The sequence below is a fragment of the Hetaerina americana genome, unplaced genomic scaffold (assembly GCF_022747635.1).
Source record: "Hetaerina americana unplaced genomic scaffold, ioHetAmer1.1.p SCAF_7, whole genome shotgun sequence".
Taxonomy (NCBI): domain Eukaryota; kingdom Metazoa; phylum Arthropoda; class Insecta; order Odonata; family Calopterygidae; genus Hetaerina; species Hetaerina americana.
This window is the reverse complement of record NW_027287316.1, coordinates 76,278,921-76,302,340: the sequence shown is the minus strand read 5'-3', so window position 1 is coordinate 76,302,340 and position 23,420 is coordinate 76,278,921. Positions and strand designations below refer to the sequence as shown.

At 38.0% G+C, this 23,420-nt stretch overlaps 1 protein-coding gene across 1 annotated transcript in view; it reads right to left on the bottom strand.

The window, feature by feature from the left end:
- Positions 1–23,420, bottom strand: part of SCAP (SREBP cleavage activating protein) — a gene marked incomplete at its 5' end in the record, with an annotated part of 69,718 nt that overhangs the window by 27,603 nt on the left and 18,695 nt on the right. Inside the window, 5 exons of the mRNA XM_071595759.1 lie at positions 605–875; positions 3,282–3,427; positions 5,380–5,563; positions 7,620–7,744; positions 9,649–9,859. Coding sequence (XP_071451860.1) covers positions 605–875; positions 3,282–3,427; positions 5,380–5,563; positions 7,620–7,744; positions 9,649–9,859 — 937 coding nt within the window. The remainder of the gene's footprint in view (positions 1–604; positions 876–3,281; positions 3,428–5,379; positions 5,564–7,619; positions 7,745–9,648; positions 9,860–23,420) is intronic.

Below are 23,420 nucleotides of genomic sequence, written 5' to 3'. Positions count from 1 at the left end.
AAACTAAATAAAATTTACATTATGCAAGCGACATTGATTGAGCTTTCCTGATTCTTTCACAGCCTAACATATTGTGACTATAATCAACAAAAATATAATTTCTTTCCTACCTGCTACGCTCCTTAAGCCTTCTAATAATAAATATACATTTGATACGAATATACCTAACAAACATAGCAGACTATCTTATGACAACCAGATGGTAATCCAAATGAAACAACTGAAATTGTTTTCGACAACACCCTGGAGAAGTACATCATTTTAAAGACACCCCATTTCACTGAGGTTCCTAGATCATCCTTGCTTCCAATACTTAGAAGATGATAAACAAAACATTCAATCTTTCTGACCATTTGCATCCAACATCTCCAAGTCTCCCACTTCGTGAGAATTGGTGCACAGAAACAGGCAAAGGGACAAGATATAACCAACAAGAATAAACATAAGGTATGAAAATTAATAAATTTTAAGTTCATTTCATTACAAGTAAAAGGTAGGCATCATTACCTCAAGACATAATCCAAATGAGTGTGAATTCAATGCTGCACTTTAAGGTGAAATTACCGTAACACATTACTAATCCTGGGGGTAATGTAAGTCTTACCTTGGATCGCACCAGTTCCATCTTTCGGACGGAGAAGTAAATATACAGGAAAAGAACGACGTAGGTGGCCAACAGGGGGAACATGCGATGAAGGTTGAAATGTCCGGGGTAATATATGTGCAAAATACTCTCTGCGTCATCCACTGGATTGGAAGTTCCCTCACCACCGTCTCCCCCTTCTGCCACGGACCCGCTGCCATTCTGACTGGACCCCTTCCCTGGCTCAGGCGGATGAAGAGAGGTCAGCTTATGCTTCAGCCCTTCAAGATATCTATCAGAAAAAAATGAGAAAAATTACACTGATTAAAACATGCCAATGCCAATGCCAAAGGATAAACGAGTTAACACAGTGGATTTGCATTAAGGAGAGGAAACCTGGCTAAGGAATCTAACTATGTACCATCCACAGTACAGGAATTATCCACAAGGACTGACTAATAATTAAAATCCAGGATGGTGAGACCAAAAAAATGTTAATTTCCATTTGTCACAATCAGACTTAATTAACCAAATGGGATGGAGTGGGTGTGGGTAGAAGAGAAAGAAAGACTGACACGGGAGGTCAAAGATGATATCCAAGTATTTTATCTTCCTGTAATAATAATAATATTTATTGGTCCCAGGACTTTACAATGTGAAATATAGGACAAATCAGAAAACAAACAATCAACTGTTTCAGCGTTCCAAAGGCTCCATAAACTCTTCCACACTGTAATAGCATTTATGTATCAGAAAATGCTTGAGATATTTCTTAAATGTATCCCTAGAAGGAGCAGACTTTATGGCTGGTAGCAGATAGCTTAATATGTTGACAACCACATGAAAGGGACACTTATTGTAACAGAAGAGTGGCAGAACAAATGTACATCAACACTCTATGGAGTATTATGCCCATGTACTTGAGCATTGGTGATTTGTTGTTTCATAACACCCTTAACAAACACACATAAATAATTAATATACAGACAAGGTTAAGTTAGAATTTTCAATCCTCAATTCTGCAATTTATTATATCAAACCTTTCATCATTAACAACGGAAAAAAATAGTTCAGCAATATAATTCACCCCCTCTCAACACTAATTTACCAATAAAACAAGAAATTGCCTCATTAGTAGTGCACATTATAAACCTGTGCAATCAATATCCTTGTGCTGATGACTCAAATACCACTAAAAGTACTGCTATAAACCAAATCGGATTTGGCTCTGCATGCTCAAGTAAGCATAGCAGTATGCATTAATGGTGCACCAGAAAAACTCCACCTACTGCATCACAAAATATTTGTGGGGGTTATTTTGGAACACAAAATGGCTTGACCTCATTACTGGTTGGAAAAAATGGTCATTAAAAAGAAAAAAGCCACGACTCTTAGTCCTGATGATGCTCTCTGCTACAAGAAGAATGCTTTCTCTGAGCACACATTTCGAAGGTAATGCATACAGAGCAGTGGGGGATGGAAAGGGGATTTCAGCTTTGGCAATTCCGCATCACATTTGCACAAGAAATAAGTTTGCTTGTGACAAACACCCTAATTTTTCCCCCAATTCTCAGCTGGCTGGCAAACTCCTGACAATTTCCTGGTTTAACTGACCCCCTTTTGAATTACCAGCATGTTCCTGATTTTTTACCGTGGATAGGCACCCTCTCCTTCTTTCTCCCACCCTTAAATATATACCGAAAAAGTTCAACAGATTCAGGCTTGAGGTCGTGGAAGTTCATCATAATGAAATAAGGACAATTTGCACTTTTCCACAGTTTAAAACTGTGGAAAAGTGCAAATTGTCCTTATTTCATTATATACCGAAAACTTTGAATAAGTCAAAATTTGGCAACCAACCTTCAATTTTAGTTCAATGGATCCTGGCTAAACTTTGAGATATGTAATGTTGCATAAAAGAAAAAATATTAAGATTTCAAAATAGATATATCTACCGAAAAAGTTTTCATCGCTCCACCCGAATATGTTACCAATTTGACAAAACCAGTTTGATGCAATTCTAATGTTTTACAAAATCTTTCGTTTTGCAGTTACGCACAATTATTAAATAATGATAACAAATGGCATTTTATACACACATATTATATAAGTCATTAGCAAAATGCAACAGGTATGGTAGCATATTGATTCAGGAATAAGAATTCAATCAACCAATTATCAGTTAACCACTGGGTCTACCAGACTTGACCCTAACCTGTGAAATTAATTAGTCAACATAAAGAGTTTCTCAACACCATGATCATTAGGATAAGCATATGCCATGAAAGTAATTTTCATTGAAAATTCATGCCTTTATCATCCAATCTGCATGGTCCTTGCAACCAATCAAAATGAGTCCGATCAAACCAGATATTTTCTTGTCTTCCATGATCAACTGATCAACATAAACACGTGTAAACACTTAAAAGTATAATACATTGACAAAATGAAAGAAAAAAGGCTATGGTTTAATAAGGCTTATATTTTTAAAGACGAAAAGTGTCAATTACGTTAAGAGCTGTGGTAAGTAGACAGAATCATAATCATTCATCCACAGATTGGCAGGATCAATTTGGTAGGTTCTCAATACAAAAATCATCTTTCATTTATTTTGAGCACACATTAAAGGGACTATTTTAGGTGAAGCAAGAGAGGCCACAATTGGGATGAATACATAAAATGAAGGCTTTATACATACATTGGATCGTAATCCTTGAGTATTATAGTGATGGCGTACTGCACAACCCTTTGTCTGGTCCTAAGAGGATACCGTTTGATACCAGTATCTTTCATGCTCATGCCAAATAGGAGCTCAGCAAGGCTTATCTTCCCTTTCTGTATGCTCTGGAATGAAACATGACAGCCAGGTGTAAATTAATCCAACACAGAGAAGTAATTTTTTGATGCTTAACTCCAAATGCATCAACCTACAAGAATGGTGGTATCACACCATTACTGATAAAAGTAAATTCTGAATTTAAAATTTAGATCCACTGAACAAGGTGGCCCATTCAAGGATGAGTACAGAACTATTCAGTTTTGGCAAGCATTTAAGGCTATGTCTAAGTAAAAATATATACCCATAAGGTCAGCGATTAAGTAATTACTTAGAGCTGCATTTTTCCAAAATTTAATGAGGGGCAGTAGCCCCTCAGAGATAAAACATTATTTAACATGTATTTTCAAAGCTTTTTTTTTAATAATATTTTTGTGCTATTCAACAAAACCCATATTTTGCGTAAAATGTGTTCACTATCCCATAGCATTCTTAGTACTCTGAAAATACTGCCTATATCTTTATAGGATAATACTACCTTGATCAAAAAGTTCCCGGAATAACCACCGTGTGGCGCTCCCATCGTTCCGATTTGAGTTCTGTTTTTTTTGTTAAATTGGTACATCTGTTGTTGATATTCCCTTTAAATCTTAGTGTCATAACTTGACATTTGCAAAAGTTACGGTCGGTTTTCGGTATGTCCATCAGTGCTTCCTGCGATTTTTCCATTACTTCCTCTCGGCTGCTAAAACGCGTTCCCCGTAATGGTTTTTTAACTCGATTGAACAGAAAGAAGTCACAGGGAGCCAAATCAGGTGAATTCGGTGGCTGTTGGATGGTATTTGTTGCATTTTTCGTCAAAAAATTACGAATAATGATAGCACTGTGCGACGGTGCGTTATCATTGGTGCAAAATCCACGAGTTTTCTGCCCACATTTCTGGTCTCTTTCGGCGAATTGCTTCACGCAAACGTCTCATAACGCCCAAATAATACTCTTTGTTTACTGTCTGGCCTTCTGGCAAAAATTCATGATGCACTACACCGTTGTAATCCATGAAAACCGTCAGCATTGCCTTCTTTTTTGACTGAAAACGACGTGGTTTTTTTGGTCTCGGCTCATTTGGTGAACGCCATTCACTTGCCTGATGTCTGGATTGCGTGTCGTACTCATAAACCCACGTCTCGTCTCCAGTAATGATCCTTTTGATGAATGTGGGATCGGATTCAGCCTCGCAAATCATGTCTTTTGCGACGTCAACACGGTCTCTTTTTTGCATGAAATTGAGGTCTTTTGGCACCAACTTTGCTGCTACACGACGGAAACCCAAATCATTAACCGCAATGTCTTGGGCGGATCCATAGGCAATGTTCAAGTCCTCCGCTATTTCTCTGATGGTTAATTTGCGGTTATTGACCAAAATTTCTTTTACTTTATCAATTTTTTCACCGACTTTCGATGTCGATGGTCTGCCACTGCGTTCATCATCTTCGATTGACTCACGACCACTTCTGAACCGCTCGTGCCACTGGTAAACGACCGTTTTTTTTAGAGAATCGTTGCCGAAACACTTTTCCAACATTTCCAACGTCCGTGCGCCACTAAATCCGTTTTTTACGCAAAATTTAATACAAGTTCGTTGTTGCAAATTTAAATCCATTTCTGAAATTGTAAAAAATCGCCAACACACACAGAGATAGATGTACTCTTGGCTACGTAACTTTTGCAAATGTCAAGTTATGACACTAAGATTTAAAGGGAATATCAACAACAGATGTACCAATTTAACAAAAAAAAACAGAACTCAAATCGGAACGATGGGAGCGCCACACGGTGGTTATTCCGGGAACTTTTTGATCAAGGTAGTATATAACACATCACAAACTTTTCCAAGGGCTCTCTCGTCCTTAGTTTTCTCTGTTTTTCAATAATTAAAGTATTGATGGCCACCTTGTGCATAAAATGTTGCAGTGATACATTTTGCAGGGCATTAGAGAGAGATCATTGAAGTCCACACTACCTGGTAGTTGAAAATTGTACTCAATAGGGTCGGATCTGCCTGGAAGGTCCCCTTGTCCTGTTGCCATAGGTTTGCAGGGGAGAGCATCAAGCAGTTATATTCGGGCAAAACCATCGATTGTCTTTGTGCGGACTTTGTCTTTACTGCTTCAACATGTAAACACACCTGACTTAAAGTGTGCCCTCTGTTGCGATTCAGAGAAAATGAAATGAAAAGTGTGGATATTTCAGCAAACAGAGATTCAATAAATATGCACGACCAAAATTTCAACACCAACAACCTTTTGCTTACACTTAAAAAAATAATACAATATCAATTACTTGGTTTGTTAAATACAACAATTAAATTTGTTTTAAAATTGTAAAATCTGCTAAGAAATTTATAAAAGGGTTCATTTAACAATTTGAGTTTAAAAATAAACATTAATAAATAAAACAATTATCAAGAATGAAAGCTTCTAAAATGTTTAATCAAATGGTATGCATTATTTTAAATGAAAAATGTTCAACCAGCAATACATGACAAATACTGCTAATTCTCAAAATGACTAGTCCTGCACATTGAAGTTTGCTCAAGAATATTCTTATTGACAAGATAAACAAATTTGACAACTATTAAATTAAGATATAATCACGTTGCTCAATTGATTCAATCTACACCAAAAATTTTGTTTGGCAATACTTCTTGTCAACCTAGTCTCTAAATGAAATATACACATATTTGGAGTAAGATATCAAATCAAAACCTCAGGGACTGCAAAAATCAAAATCCAAGAGCTTAATCAAATTAAAATAAGTTCTCCTAATTCACCATATATCTAAACATGCTTTACATCCTATGGGAAACCAAACTAGGTATTTGAAAAAAATGGACAAGTTGCATCTGCTACTCAGGAAAAAATCTTCATAAAAGTAAGGCAAGCACATTAATGAAATGAAAATACTGTCATTTTTAATAATTATCCCTATCTATAAAAAGTTTCTACTTTGGTTATAACAGGTGGATCTTATGCCATTAATAATTAAGAAACTTACATACAATTTTAGCATGGGGCAAGTAAGGAATTTTTTATCAAAGTTAGAAAATAAAGTCTAAAGAAAGAAAGAAGTTTACTTAAAGAATGGAAAGAAATTGAAAATCATATGCAACAGTCTTTGAGATAATGATGTTAATCTGCCAGTTCACCAAGAAGTCTAGCCAGTCACTATGAGAAAGACATATTATGAGTTAAGGCATATGGGTCCCAAAGCTTCACTATATTTTATGCACTAATTATACTACTAACAGTTAAATTAACACAATTCTAGCCTTATGGAAGTATCGTTATATTACAATTAAACACACACTCAGATCATATTTGGAAAATAAGTATGTATTACTGCAGAGCCTGACACATCAATATAATATAGATTTGCACTTGAAACATCAGCTATGACGTCAATTGGTCCTCACTCCTAAAATTGGTTCAGAACATCTCTCCATTTAATTCTTTTCTCCCTAACCCCTTCCTGTCTAAATATTTCTTTCTTTATACGTCTACCATTATTGTAAGGAAACTATGTTGAAAATACAATGCAATGCACAAAACACAAAGGTAAGTGAACCAGTGAAAACAACCTGAAATTAGGCTTGGATCACCATGCACTTAATCTTGATTTGAAAATTCCGATCGTGTATCCTTGTGCGTATGCAACCAACTACTGTGCTCCTTCGATATAGGCACCAAGTGTGACTCTTAACGTCACTAACATTTGGGCACAGCTTACATATACGGTACAATCAAGTGCGCCAATAGTGGAAAAGATTTTAGGAAAAACAGATAAATACTTTGATATAATCCAATTCCTCATTTGCATGAGGAATGCATTGTCAAAAATAAAGCAATTTCTAACTACATGAATTTTCTCTTAACTAGGCTTGTAAAACAAAATTATCATTGTACTAAACATAAAATTTCTTAATGAATGGAAATTTCACACACTGCAATATGATGTTACATAAGTATTACATTGACAACCAAAGGATGTCTAGTACTGTGGTCCCATATCTACAAGACATTTATAGACTAATTGTAAAATCCATAGTGTGGCGACCATTTCACTGTACCAGTAAATCAGTAATGATTCTACCACAATCACCTGCGTGGGCATGAACTAGTTCATATATAATCGTTATTTTTTCCCAAATGGCAATGGAATATAGAACCCACTAAGCAAACATGCAAGTTAAACAGAACTTACCTCACAACATTTTGGTAATTTCTTATGACCTCTAGAAGATCAAAAACTTCAGACAATGGCGCACGGAAAGCATCAGTAAGAATAAGGTCATCTGTCCATGGAGTAACTGCAGTCTTTACAACAATCTGAAACATAAGATAAAGAATCATTAGAGCAATGTGGTGAACAAAAGTTTTGTATTAAATGCTGAACAAATGTTTTCATATTTTTCAGTATTTTTCACCCAGGTGCATGGACATGTTTTATTTGTTTACAGGTATATACATATCCTGTATTTTAACATATAGTTCTTTCACTGAGCGACCGATGATTTTGTGAAAATTCCCTTGAGGACTCATAAATCAAAATTCAATGCATCATGGATAATGAAAAATTATCAACCAAATAAACTCAGTCCCTAGGTTGATTTGATGATTATGATATTAGCAAGAAGAGACAACTTAAAATGAATGCAATATAAAGAAAATTTTACATTGAAATCATTCATCTTCCAAAATCCTCGTAAAAAAGCCATGATAAGAATTCTTTCGTTTTTCATTCAACTATTGGCATTGATTGGCAGGCTTAAAATTCACCCAAACAAATGGCTGCATAAAAAAGAATGTTTTATTTCTTTTGAGATACAACCAAAATTCTTTGAGGGACTCATGTGGTGGGTACCGTAATGGTCTTCCTTCTAATGAGAAATAGTGATTATTAGATTATGAAAATTTATCTAAGTATTCCAGAATTGGCAAGAACAAAAAAAGAAAAAAACAGAAGTACGAGTCTTTCTTTCTATTTTAATAATGGACAAAACTTTAAAGTTCAGTCATTCATCCAAGAGATTGAGGCATTTTGGTATCCCATTCCTCAAGGGTGTGCTAATGCAAAAGCCAACCTTTTCTCTGCCACTCCTCCTTTCCCAAAGTTCTAAATTCCCTTTTTGGTCATTGACCATCAATGAAAACAAGGATTTCAACAGACATTTCCAATAATTTCTAACACTATTATTGAAACAACTACCCCAGTTTATTCTTCAACTAGAAATGAAGCAAAAATTGAAACATTTCACAACCCAAACCAAAATTATAATTTATTTTTATAGTCAGTCAGTAAAGACAGATTTCAATCAAGGCACTGCCACACCTCGAGGATCCACCTAGCACAACACTAAATACTCTTAAACCTCCATTAAAATTACCCTTTCTTTAGCTCCAGTTACATTCTACCATCTTGTATTCTACTTAAAATGCATATTTATCCCTCATACCTGGTCATCTCTTAGGCTTTACAAACTCTTACTCCCTTGTTTGAATTCTTCCCAATGACCTCTCTCTTCCCTCACTACTCCTAAAATTTTAACATTCATTTTACTTTCTATCCATTTGATTTTTTTCACTCTTCTCAGCACCCACCTTCTGAAAGTTTCCAATCTACTCTTTCCTCAAAGACCAAGTTTTGGAGCATTGCAAAACTCTTCTTCATGTTTGCATTTTCACTAAACTTTACACATCATCCTTGAAATCTTCTCTCTCCTCTTCACACAAGTTACCGTCACACAATTATCAAAAAGATTCAACGGAAAGAGCTTACATTGGAGAATAATGGCACAATTTTAATGCTGATATGGATCCACATAACCAGGAATCAAAATTACAGTTTCCATCCCATGAAGAAACATCCATCAGTTTGGAAAATCCACTGATCTTCCTTCAATAAAACCACAGTAGTTTACAGCTATAATAACCAGGGTTTATTAGCCAAAGGAGCGATAAACAACATACGAGATATAATTCATTACTCTTGGATGAAACAATGAAAATATTTTCAAGATTCAAAACAAAGATTCTCGAGTTGGAAAGCTGGTAACCCCTCATGAGCCAGAACCCAGCCAAATAGTTGCACACCAACTAAGCAAATCATCACAGTGAACTTCGAAAGTCTGCAGCCTGGTTTGGAGCACTTAGAATCACAATGAATGATTACTTCATTCTACATGGAGGGTAGCCATAAATGTAAGATGTAATCCTCTGGGATCAGTACTAACCTGTTGGACATAGCCAACTGGAGAGCCCCTGTACCACCATGGTTGCTGCCCCTCTGGTACAGAGGACTCCCCATTACTCTTCCCCGCGATGGGGCCATTTGTGTAGTTCCCACTCTCAAGTGGGCGTAAACCAGGAACTGTGTAGTTAGTGACCGAAGTCAAAAGCTCCTGCGGAACATTCCCAGGCAAAGGGAGGTTGAGCAATGGATAACTGTAAGAGAAGAGAAAAATGTTTAATTTACAAGTCTAATACTTTCTTTGAGGATTACAACAAGTTTACAGAACTATTGTACAATTGCGAAGAGAGAAGAGAATGATTTCAATGCAGAGATTTACAGTTTCTTTGATAGTAGCAAAGAGAGACAGAAAAACATATTTTTAGTGTACCATAGAACTTAAGTAATTAGTTCCTATTATGCACTGAGAGAATCTATGATTTTTATTGAAAGATATTATTACTCCCTGTGAGTGGCTGATATTGAAAATTTTGGTCAAAATAAGTTATCTACTTGATGAACATGCCTAACATAAAAAATTAACTGTAAAAGTATTACTGATTTCCGTTTAACGTTTTCTAAAACATTCGCCAAGTAATTGAATTAACATTAAAGTCCAAACAGCCTGTGGGCACATGAAAGCACAGTGAAGACAGCAATTGTGAATTTTATGAATTATACAATATATATGAGAATTATGTGAGACCGCATTTATTTCTCAAAGAGTGATACCTCTGATTTTTGCCAACTTATGAGGCCTTAAAATAAAAGTAATAAAATGAGGTCAAAAATCATTTCATGGGGGTTTCAGTAGCAGTATCTAGGAGAGGCGACCAACAGCTAAGGTCATTTGCACCATTAGGGATGGATGGAAAAGGATGAAAGGTGGAGAGAAACCCAACATCGGCATTAGCCTACTCTTAACAAAAAACACCAAGGGGTTCGCAGCTTAACGTCCCATCCAACGGATGGCGTACTCACTCAAAATGCTCTCCACAAGGCTACTCAAGTAGGGATCGGGATACCAATGAAAAAGATCTGCCACCTCCAGGATTGGGAGGGTTCCACTTTCATTGAAATGTTATTGTTAAGAAATCGTGGTAGAAAATCCCAAGACAAGAAATACTGTTTGAAATCTTTAGGGCACACCCACCCCACCAACCTGTGAATGGGATATCCAATGTTCGAATCTCCACTAGGCAAGTCGAATGAGGAAGGGGGGGGTTATTGGATTGGTGTGGTGGAAAGCCAATTGAATTCCCACCGAGAGAGTCTAGGTATGAAATCCAGTTGTGACAACATTTGTCAGCGGCATCCTGATCCCCACCAGAGTGCTATGTGAAGAGCACATTTACTGGATTAACCATCCGTCAGATGGGACCTTATATGGTGGTTGACCCTAGGCTTAGCTTTCACTAGACCAGTCGGTCTCCTGCCTTAATGAATATTACATTTAAGTCATATGATACACTTTTCATGAAAATTCTCCACAAATAAAATCAGTATATTTTTATCCATTATTCTCCTGAAATTATTATCTCCTTGTGAAAAAAGTTCAGCTGCCACTCCCCCAGGGTCCATTTTAGAAGCGTCTTCCCGGGTAAAAAAATACAATTTCCCATAGATGTGGGTGTATTCTAGGTCGAAATATCGGCCTTTGATAGCAAAGACGAACAACGCTGGGGATATATAAGGAAAAAAATCCTCAGATTTCATCCTGAATCACCTTTCAAGCCATCTCCACAGAATTTTCTTCGCGGATAAGTTCACATTTCCTCAACTAAATCAATGCAGCAAGGTTTGCTAATCAGGGATAGAGAAACGAAAATTCGATCCCGGTCGGTGAGAGGATATTTTCATGCTTTCTTTCGACTGATTTCGCCTCTGATAACCCAAGCATTGCGGCAACGCAACAAAAAAAGCATGTACATCCGCGAGGGCATTGCGGCAGAGAGCAAGGAAAACACGCCAATCCGATTACCCCCTTCGATCGAGCAGGTTAATGAGATGTGGAAGCCATGAGAGTGTGGGTTGGTGTGGCAGACATCGATGAAGACGAGGGTAATGCATCGGTGTCCTTACCCCTGGCCGTGAGCGAGGGAGAACTGGTCGGGCCCCGTGGGCAGGGAGGAGGAGGGCGAGGAGAGAGACACATACACACACAAAACAAGGCCTCGTTTCTGCAAGGCCGTTGGGAGTTAGCGATTGGATCTCGAAGAGTGACGTTCGCTCGAATAATTCAAGATCGGAACATGGAGACACCTCTAGGGCAAAATACTGTCCTATCGAGCACTTTCTTTAAGAGGCCGTGAAAATTAAAGCTTTGAGTTAACAGGTGCAAAAATTCGATTGCGAAAAGATTTACGAGAATTTAAGTACACACGCCTTACGGTTTGGAGTGACAACTCAAAGCCGGGACGAAAGCGCAGCGCTGTGCGTTAGTCATTTTTCAAAATTGAACGTTGATATAAAATAAATTTCATGGAGACGAAAAGTATCGACGAAACGAGATGGAGACGATATGTGGCCCTTGAAAAGACGTGTGGAAAATTATCGAGAACGCATATCGATAATATCGAGTAATTTCAACAAAACATTAGAATTACCGTCTACGTTCTCAGTATCGAAATTATCACGCATATCATAGCATCGACGAATTGGTTATCTATTCCATTTTCATTGTCGTAGCATGGAATACTGTCGAATCACTCTCTTTCAAATGTGCATTCACGATATCTCCCAAATTGTGGAGATAATTATCGAGTATATACATCGATAATATCGAATATATCGGAAATTTTCAACAACGCACCAGCAATATCCACGTCGTCTACATACAAGGTAGGTTTCAAAAGTAGTAGGACTGAGTCGATTAAAAAAAAATTATTTCCAGAATTGATATGTTCACTCTAAAGGTTTCGAAGTAGCATCCTTGCGCGTCCGAACATCCCTGCCAGCGTGTTTTCCACGTCTCGCACGCCTTCTTGAAGGCCCGGAATGCTGCTAATGCTCCCTCGTCACGGCCTGTTGTAACGCTTCCACCGATCCGTGGTGACGTCCTTTCAGCACGGATTTGAGGCGAGGGAGGAGGAAAAAGTTTGTTAAGGGATTATCTACAAAATTTGGATCCTCACTCACATATTGGAGAAGCTCTTGGCAAACCCACGTGCGAATTTCCTTTTGTTCATCCGAGAGCACCAACTTCGCCCACACATTTCTCATGCCCATTTTATCGGTCACAAGCCGATGAACATCACTTTTAGGGATACCATGTTCATCAGAAACCATTCTAACACAAACTGCAATCCCTGTCCAACTAAGTCTTCACTCTTACAAGATTTTCGTCACTTTTTGAGGTCGAAGGGCGTCCGTGAAAGTTCGGCGTCTTCAACATCTTCTCTACCCTCCCGAAACAACTTTTGCCACTAACAAACACCTTATCTACCCATGGCGTTATCGCCATAGGCTGCCTTGAGCATACCATGAGTCTCTTTCTCGGTTTTACCCAGTTTCGCTCAAAATTTGATGGCCTGGCGCTGTTCCAACAACCGATTCATGACGGAGCGTAACGAGGTCACGCTATAGAGGTTTCGCAAACGAACCATCCACACTCCGCAAAGGTTTGGAGCTAAATTCCATCGTACTCAAGGCATTTCCTGAGACTTTTCTTTCTCTCGGACCCGGCCCGAGAAATCACCGTCCGTCCGTCTAGACAGGAAAAAAATAAGTCATCCTAATTTTGGAACAAACCTTGTATGTTGGTACCTAAAAATAATCCATGCAGGTCTGGTCGAGGAAAAAAATCGACACAGTGTCGAAATATATTCGCCATACCACAGATCTCAGGAAAATTACAGTAGTAACCTTTAAACACAATTGAACCCCGTCATTTACATTGTTCAGTGAATGAAACCGATAACTGATTTTTATTATCGAGTCTATCGCCTTTATGGACCGCAGTCCGCGAGCCCGAGTCAGACAACATGGCGGGAATGAGCATACTTTTTTCACAATTGATATTTCAGACACTGAAGGCTGCTCACTGTTAGCTTCAGAGTAACGTCACACTTGATTATTTTCCTTACATTGCATTCCCATTAATACTATACTCTTTCGTTCTTTCCCCGAACAACCTTGTCGTCCGAAATCCTAGGAAAGTTTTACATCGAAATTCTTCCAAAACTATCCCTGAATGGTAAAAAAGAGCATGACGGCGTCACGAAAATCCTAGATGCCACTCCCAACTTCAACCTCAAACATCAACTACTATTCAATTAAATGGCGAAACAGCAAAGGGCCTTCGTAAGAACTTGATCGTACGCTTGAGAAATAAGAACAGAGAACACGTAAAAACCATCATAAATGAGAAATACGATCCATTCGTCGATGAATAGGGGTTAGGTGGAAACAAAGGGCCCATTTTGTCTTTATCTCGCCACAAAAAATACGTTTTTTTACTATATCTTTACAATTATGTCAAGAATAATCTGCCAGAGAGAGGAGAGAAAAGAAAAAAACTTAACACCGAACAAGAATCCGTCAAATAAAAGACAGAACTTGATACAGAATTTATAATGATACATTATGTGGCAAAGTAAGTTCTTTCTTTCATTTGATGGATATACAAAACTTCCACGAAGTTAAGCCTGACCCTGTAATGTTTAATGAATATGAGTTTTCGATTTGGAAAAGTAGTCCAACAAAGGAAGCTATTCTTGGCCTCAAGAGTTATACTAGGAAGTAGAGCATAAAAATATACCTGTAAATAGACCTTCAATGACTTAGTGGATATGTACGTGACTTTCGAGAAAGCGGACTGGAGTATATTACTTATTTCTACCCACCTATCCAGAAGCAATCGAATACAACGACAGAGGGCGTATTTAATTCCTTATAAAAGGAGTGAGAGACTGAATTCGGAAGAGGCAGAGAAGAGTCTAAAATGCAACAGAGGCAATGTTAGTTTGCTCATTACTGTCATTGAAAAGTGTGCGCTGAAAAGGCAATTACTGAAATCAAGATAGAAGATGAAAAAGAGCCACAAAAGAGAGAAGAGGAAATACATAGAAAACATGATTGGTATTTTTCACTTCCCACACAATATAGAAAAGGAAGGCAAAAAGGAATTTGAATGGAAAAGGACAGAAAAAAGGAACGACATCAAAAAAGCACAGGTAATACGAGGATAACGATCTTCAGTCGAAGGAGGGAAGATAATTCTCTCATAAAATTACGGAAGCACACACCTGGACAATTTTTTCGTGCGGAGCATAATTTCCTACGATGGATGAAGCAAGGGGAATAATAGGAAGCATGCTATAACAGTTCAAAGAAGGAATAATTTTTTCAACCAATGAACGTAAACATTACGACTTGAATTCTAGCGTATTTGAAATAGGCATTAAACAGCTACTCTCGAGAGATATTCTCGATAAACCTGTTCCGGATATCCCTGGAGAAAAATTAATCCCATTACATTTTAGTATTTCAGACTTCTCACGACACGAAGGTAATATTTTCAAAAGAGTCCAACTTTAGGAATTGAAATTAAGAAAGATATTACGCACGCATTATTCTTAAGAGAATTTAGGTTAATATTTAACGAGCGAAAACATGAGAAAGTGCATGTATTCGGATGTCCTCTAATCAATGAACTTCAAAAGAAATAATCATTTTCACCTGAAAGTTAATAAAAATTGCGTAAGCATGGGAACTAGTATACTATTTTTAAATTAAGAGCGCCAGTTTACTGTATATTTGCTACCACAGAAATACAACGAACAGAAAGTAATTAGGGAATAAATCAAAAACGCACCGCAATATCTTCCTTTGCATCGAATTCTTTGAACGACACAATTGTACAGGAATAAGATCGAAGGGATCATTAAGACAACAACTTACGCACTCCAATGTTTAAAGCCTGCGCAGAGGAACCTCTATGGTTAATTTTTCTATCGCAATTTATTTTAGAATTTTCAATTATTTCACATGAACCAAACGCACGAATAGGTGAATTTGAGAGAAAATGCAAAAGGTATTCAACGGTTATTTCAAGATTAATTCTTGATTGTATTGTTCATGATGCATGAACTCCAAATATATTTACATAGTTTCAATTCAATTTATTTATTAAGTCGACGAATCTAAGTTCAACTGGCAATCATTTCAATTGTCGCATAACAAAAAATTATCAACGCCGTCACACTGCAAATTTTAACGAACTGTCCCCACTGATATGATGATCCAATATCTTCACGGAACTACGTAGAAGGCGTGAGGCATTCTTGAATAAGGGACTGCCGATATTATCTCCCATTAGATTTTGAAGATGATTTGATTTTAGCGCACGAAATAAATCGATTTCTAAGCCCCACCACCCTCAAGAACCAAAGCACTTTGCGACGATCAATCGCGACGTCCTTGACAAAAAGACCGCATCGAGTGAACAAAAAAAAAGCCGATACGCGCCGCAATTCTCCACCGCAATGATCATCGGTTCTGCGGCCTGCAGGACACTTCCATCATCGCTGGGTATTAACGCAACCCGAGAAGTTACCCCACATGTGTACAGCTGTCCCGGGTAATTAAGATGCACCCCCTACCACCCCCGGACGTGAGAAACACAAAACGCACTCAATCGCGGATCGTTTTTTGCTTCGAATCTCTCGCTGAAATAAATAAGCCTCCCCCAGCGCACTCAACCTTCAACACGACCAGCCGCTGCATCATCAAGGCATGAATTAAAGGACGCAGATTGGGAATCACAGTTGATTCGATTACGCAAAATAAAATATCTCTCCAAAATTAAACAAACTTCAAATCACGGAAGCTCAATGAATTAACGAATAATTTAAATTGTAAATTTCCCCGGAAAAAAACATGTTTACCGTGTCATAATTGCATGAAGATCGATTTTAGGCATTCATGGATACAGGCACACCATTGTGACAATAGTTGTAGCAGTGGGTTTGAACATTATTTAGAAAATATTTTAACTGCTTGATCGTGTGCGAGGAAAAGGAATTTTTAATCCCAAGAATCCTAAAGAATGGCTATACTAACGTCACGAGCAATGCAACGCGCCCTAGGAACTGTTTTCCAAAGCTATAAGTCAGTAAATAAGTCCTCGTAATCTGCACATAGAGATTTTACTGTTGGGAATGCATGGCAATGGTGCAGCACTTGTAGACAATTCACACGGCATGTGAACTTGAAAGTTTTCAAACACACTAAGGTCTGTCTTCAGACGACTTATACATCGACTTGTACTGAGTTGTGGCATCATAATGGCAAGAATTACAGCAGCAAGTACGAAAAATACAGCTGATTCCATGACGGAGGAACAACTTCGAAGGTTTTCCAAAATGTACCGATGTTGACGCACACGCCATGCGCAACGGCGCAGCGATACGCGTTGTGCCATGCTCATTAAATCCGTGAAAAACCACACGGTTGTTTTGCTTCTTTAGGGTATGTCCATCGTCTCCCCAAAGTCATTTTTCGGAAACCATCATATCTTTAATGCATTATAAGGCCTACGATAGATGACCATAGGGAATTAATTACAATTAAAATCCTGTCATTTATCTGTTTAGCATCATGTTTGCTTCCATCAAAAGAAATGAATCATAAAATTAGGCTTAAGTTTATTACATATTCAACAGATTCAGGCGAGATGTAATGGAAGTTCGTCATTAAGAGAAAAACAAAATTTGAACTTTTCCACAGATTTATTTGTAACGTACAACGTGTTTCAGTTCATCGGACCATCTTCAGGTACAAGACCTTGTAGTCTGAATGAAACGCGTTGTACGTTACAAATAAATCTGTGGAAAAGTGCAAATTTTGTTCTTCTCTTAAGTTTATTATCCAAGTACTTTGTCCTCGGGGGAAATGAATTATGAATAAAAATGTCTGAAGAGCAAAAAGGCAGCTTCTTCCACGCAATGTGATCACAGATTTCTCACGCAACATTCCCATGAGTTTCATGGTTATTCAGGACTAATAATCAGCATCGGAAAACTTTCCAAGTTATATGAATTTTCCCGGGATGAAACAATTCTGATATCGCTCGTCTATACGGAGTACTGGACTGCAGCAACTGGTACACATGTGGCGCTGACTTGATTCCTGTTTTGCCTTGCCCCGGATATTTACTACCTTGATCAAAAATTTCCCGGAATTTATTCAGAAAATTAAAAATACAAGTTTATTCATCTAAATCTATATTGTCCCCTTCAAAGTAATCCCCATCGACTGCAACACACTTATGCCAGCGCTTGATCCAATCCTCGAAACATTTTTTATATTCGGTTTTCGGTATGTCCATCAGTGCTTCCTGCGATTTTTCCATTACTTCCTCTCGGCTGCTAAAACGCGTTCCCCGTAATGGTTTTTTAACTCGATTGAACAGAAAGAAGTCACAGGGAGCCAAATCAGGTGAATTCGGTGGCTGTTGGATGGTATTTGTTGCATTTTTCGTCAAAAAATTACGAATAATGATAGCACTGTGCGACGGTGCGTTATCATGGTGCAAAATCCACGAGTTTTCTGCCCACATTTCTGGTCTCTTTCGGCGAATTACTTCACGCAAACGTCTCATAACGCCCAAATAATACTCTTTGTTTACTGTCTGGCCTTCTGGCAAAAATTCATGATGCACTACACCGTTGTAATCCATGAAAACCGTCAGCATTGCCTTCTTTTTTGACTGAAAACGACGTGGTTTTTTTGGTCTCGGCTCATTTGGTGAACGCCATTCACTTGCCTGATGTCTGGATTGCGTGTCGTACTCATAAACCCACGTCTCGTCTCCAGTAATGATCCTTTTGATGAATGTGGGATCGGATTCAGCCTCGCAAATCATGTCTTTTGCGACGTCAACACGGTCTCTTTTTTGCATGAAATTGAGGTCTTTTGGCACCAACTTTGCTGCTACACGACGGAAACCCAAATCATTAACCACAATGTCTTGGGCGGATCCATAGGCAATGTTCAAGTCCTCCGCTATTTCTCTGATGGTTAATTTGCGGTTATTGACCAACATTTCTTTTACTTTATCAATTTTTTCACCGACTTTCGATGTCGATGGTCTGCCACTGCGTTCATCATCTTTGATTGACTCACGACCACTTCTGAACCGCTCGTGCCACTGGTAAACGACCGTTTTTTTTAGAGAATCGTTGCCGAAACACTTTTCCAACATTTCCAACGTCCGTGCGCCACTAAATCCGTTTTTTACGCAAAATTTAATACAAGTTCGTTGTTGCAAATTTAAATCCATTTCTGAAATTGTAAAAAATCGCCAACACACACAGAGATAGATGTACTCTTGGCTACGTAACTTTTGCAAATGTCAAGTTATGACACTAAGATTTAAAGGGAATATCAACAACAGATGTACCAATTTAACAAAAAAAACAGAACTCAAATCGGAACGATGGGAGCGCCACACGGTGGTTATTCCGGGAACTTTTTGATCAAGGTAGTATAGCGTGATCGCCCTATCAAATGTTAATACCAACACAGGATCGATCACTCTTACACCTACACTTATCACTCGATCATCTTCTTACACCTCCCCCTTCCCCCTAGGGGAGGCGCTAACATCATTCTTGGGAGTGTGCTGACGTACTCGGTACGAGCTGAACTCCTCTAACGAAAACATCACGTTAAGTAATCGATAAGATATGCAATCGAAATTTTACAAGATGAACCTTTAAAATCGCTACAGGGAGTTTATCTTGCTTCTACTGGCACCGAAGTTGTTAAGTTGGCCCTACAGGTGACCCTTATCAAAAAAAAACATTTATCGTCACCAGGGTTAACTAAAATAGGGTACCAATCATCACTTCTTCAACTTCCATCCATCAAATCTTAATGCATTCATATATGTTCCGAATAGGAGCTTTTCTTTTAAGGCATCACACCAGCGATAAGAACAACAGCTTATTCAGAATGAAAAGAGCGGCGCGTATTCATCAATTAACTGAAAAGTGGAGAGTAGAGGGAAACCTCACAACAAAATTTTACGAATTATTTTAAGACTTTGAAAGCTGGCGCTCACCTGGAAGGCCACAGTTTCTTTCAAAATTCAAAATAACGACATGCATACATATTTTTAACTGTACTTGTAAAATGGAATCAAAGGTTTATTTTTTTCCAACTCGACTGCACTCATATTCACTCGTGGGAGAGACAATACAAGACTTGTATGCATTTAACTCAACAGTCTTTCGCTGAATACAAGAAAGGTCCCCATTACTCAACTTCACTTATTCTTTAGAAATTGCCAAAGAATGTAAAAAATAAACCCACTGTAAAAAGGTTAAAAACTGAACTGAAGAAGCTGCTATTAATCAACGTGGATACGATTCTAAAGGACAATTTGTCATTGACAGCTACATTACATGTAAGGGTGCATACGTAGTATTTCAGTGTATTTTTCAAAATTTTATTTGTGATTGATTGCTATATTTCATTGAAGTGTGTATTTTTTATAATTTTCTGATTCTGTATTTTTCTGCATATATTTGTGAAAATGTTCTGTGCCACATACCTGACCGAGCGAACAATATAATAAGTAAATAAAAAAAATAAAATTGAATCATGCTCATACTAGTGGTAATCGGAAGGGTATACATATATAAAGGGTGCAAGAGTTTTATAAATAATGCCTAAATATTGTATCAAGATTGATCAACGAATATTTGGATATTGCCTTGACAGTTTAAGAACCGCTGTAGCAGCAGATCGACATTATTTTGGAAAATATAGTAAAACGGCATGATGTGATGAAGGCACGTCTTAATTTATATCGAGACATTAATAGAACATTCGACGGGGCAGCAGGACAGGACCCTGACTGAATTTAGCAATTCGCAATGTTCACACTGGACTGTGCCTTGAATTTGAATTAGAGGAGCGATGGTTGCAATTTGTGCGGTTCGATTCACACCCTAGAAACGTGTCTGTGGGCACTGCTTACTTTGCTGAAATTTGAATGAAAATCGAGAAACAAAACGAACCAGAGTGCGTGTGTTATTCGTCATCTCCAGGACCTTGACGGAAAAACTTAAAAAGAATCCTCGGCGATTAACGAAGATTACAAAGAGGTTATCTCCCTGGCCTCAAAAAGAAGCGCACGAGTCAGGAAATTAAGCATTGCTCTGCAGAAATTTCGCCAGGGGAAATGGGTTCGGATTGAAGGAGGGCGGATCGGGGTCGCTTGGTCAGACCACTGCGAGAAAACGCATACATCGACGGCGAGGATTATCGATTTTCTCCATTCGACGTGAACCTCCATTAGATAAATCAATTTATATTCAATAGCGAAATCTTACGGATGCAAAATTTCAATGTGACGCCTCCCGATAAGCTTTCTCGGACATGAAGATTACTTCGAGTTATCATCGAGTTATTAAATCGAGCAACATTAACTAAGCTGCGAACGTGTAAATGAACATTTTCATGACTAAAAAACTCTATCGCACTATTTATAAAAAAACAAAATACACAGCAATCAAGACGTAAGTAATAAAGTAATCGGTTTGGTAGGGGATTTTGGAGTTCACCCAAGCCCGACGGCGAGTGAAATTCAGACATCGGAGTAGGGGGGCCAGTTCCTTTCCCTGTGCCGGTTATGGTTTCCCACGAAGATCTGGTACCCGAAAAATCACACAGCTTGGGTGAAACTAAGGGTACCCAGATAGGCTTGCCCGGGAATCGAAACCGGGTCTTCCGGTCAGTAGTCCAACGCTCTACCCACTGGACTACCGCGACCAATGCATTATTTTAATTTCCACTTTTTTCTACTCACTCCGAATTTCACTTTTTCTCCTTTCCATAACAAGTCTATTTCATATGATGGAGTTGATTAATATAAATATATAAATAGTGTCAATTTTGCAATATATTACAATGAGATTGATGATTAACGGTAGTTTCACTATTTCATTACCCTGGTGGCGGATGATCATGACCATTTTTAAACCAAAGCTAGGTCTAAAGACAACTATTTGCACTTGTATGCCCTAAAATGACAATAACATTTGATTCATGAAAACTGAATGAGATTCCACAGAATTTCGAAGCCTAAAAACTTTAAAATCGTTCATCCCAGGACGAAATATTTTATTATTTCTTGACAGTATTCTCCCTTCTCACCTTCCCCGACTCGCAAACCAGTTCTTATTCAATTGATATCTTCAGCAAACCTGCGTGACCGTCTGATTGCAAAGAATAATTGTTTGATCATACCAGACAGTTACAAAAATTAATGGAGGCGCCACAAGAGGAAAATTATTCCAACAATGCTACGCTCCGGACGGAAGACTAAGGCTATTAATCACTTCAGAGGATTGAACCTTTACAAGAAATTATGAACATTATGCCACCTAGAAGATTTGAGGTATTTTCGAGGGAAATGTTACCTTGAAATGCTTTAGCTGTTACTTTTTTAATACCAATAGATTTTTTCAGTTTCGAACGTTTTTTTCGTCTAATCTGTGTGATTTGTTTGGCCCACTCGGCGTTTCGCACCCTAAGCCGGTCGTACATCACCAGGAAACGTGTCGAAACACTTCCTGTCGGTGCTCCTAACAAAGGACGGGAATGAAAGAGAGTGAAAATACAATAAAACAGAGGATCAGAAAAACGTTCGATAATTCACATAGTATTATTTCTCATATTCTCCGTCATGATAAATTCAAATCACAACCACATAAGTTCGTCTTACTAGTAAGTAAGAAACTAGTAAGAGGGAAAGTTACCGTTTTCAAATTGAATACCGCCGTCCAACTGGTTACGCAGCTGCCTAGCACTGTGGTGTTTGGCCAGTGAGCATCCGATCGCAATTCGATTCGTTACAAGTGGATTTTCCCCTAGTTCTACCTCTGATTCGATACTTCTATGAAAAATAAAAGAATTAGAATATTCTTTTTTTCGACGATTTGCCCCAAATAAATTGGGGAAAATAGAAATAAATATTCAATATTAATAGAAATGAAGTAAGAACGAGCATCGGGAGAATAATTTCCTGTCAATCGGTAATGCAGACTGACACGCTGTTTCACTCCAAGAGAAAATACATCGAAATTCCCAATCCTTACGCAAATCCGTAGTTATTCTCGTTCTTATCCCAATTCAGGATAACAATTCAAAACGTCTTGTGTAACCTCGGTCTCATTTGTATATTATTCTGCTCTTTAAGTCAACAGAGGGCTTGGGAGTTTTTTTCGCAGCTGGAATCACACACGGCAACTTTTTTAACGAGTTTGTTAGGTTTCTCTTTGATATGTTTACAGAAAAAAATATAAGCCACATTTCCAGATGCCAGGGCCAATATAATTCACGATTTTTTGCCGCAGTTAAACAACATCGTTTCGGTATATTTTGAGAAGAGGTTCTACAACGTTTTTTGGCGAAGATAAGGCGAATTTCTCGTTTATGTAAGGGCTTATGTCACGGAAGTTAAGGCCGAATACGAATGCTGATATCATTCCAATACGGGAACACGGAAATAACGATTTCAAGGAAATATTTCTTATAACGGATAGTTTTGACGCCAAACTCGAGGTATAATACATTCATTCATCGGAGCATCTCTAGTCCTCATAATCAATTTTCTCGAAGTGAACATCCTTGGTTTTAAAATCATATCTTCGCCATTCATGAGCTGTACACACTGGGTTTCCGGTATGACAGCCAGGTCCACATCATAACTGAATTAGCCTACAGTTTAAGAAGACAAAAAAATCATTTTTCCGCAATTTACGA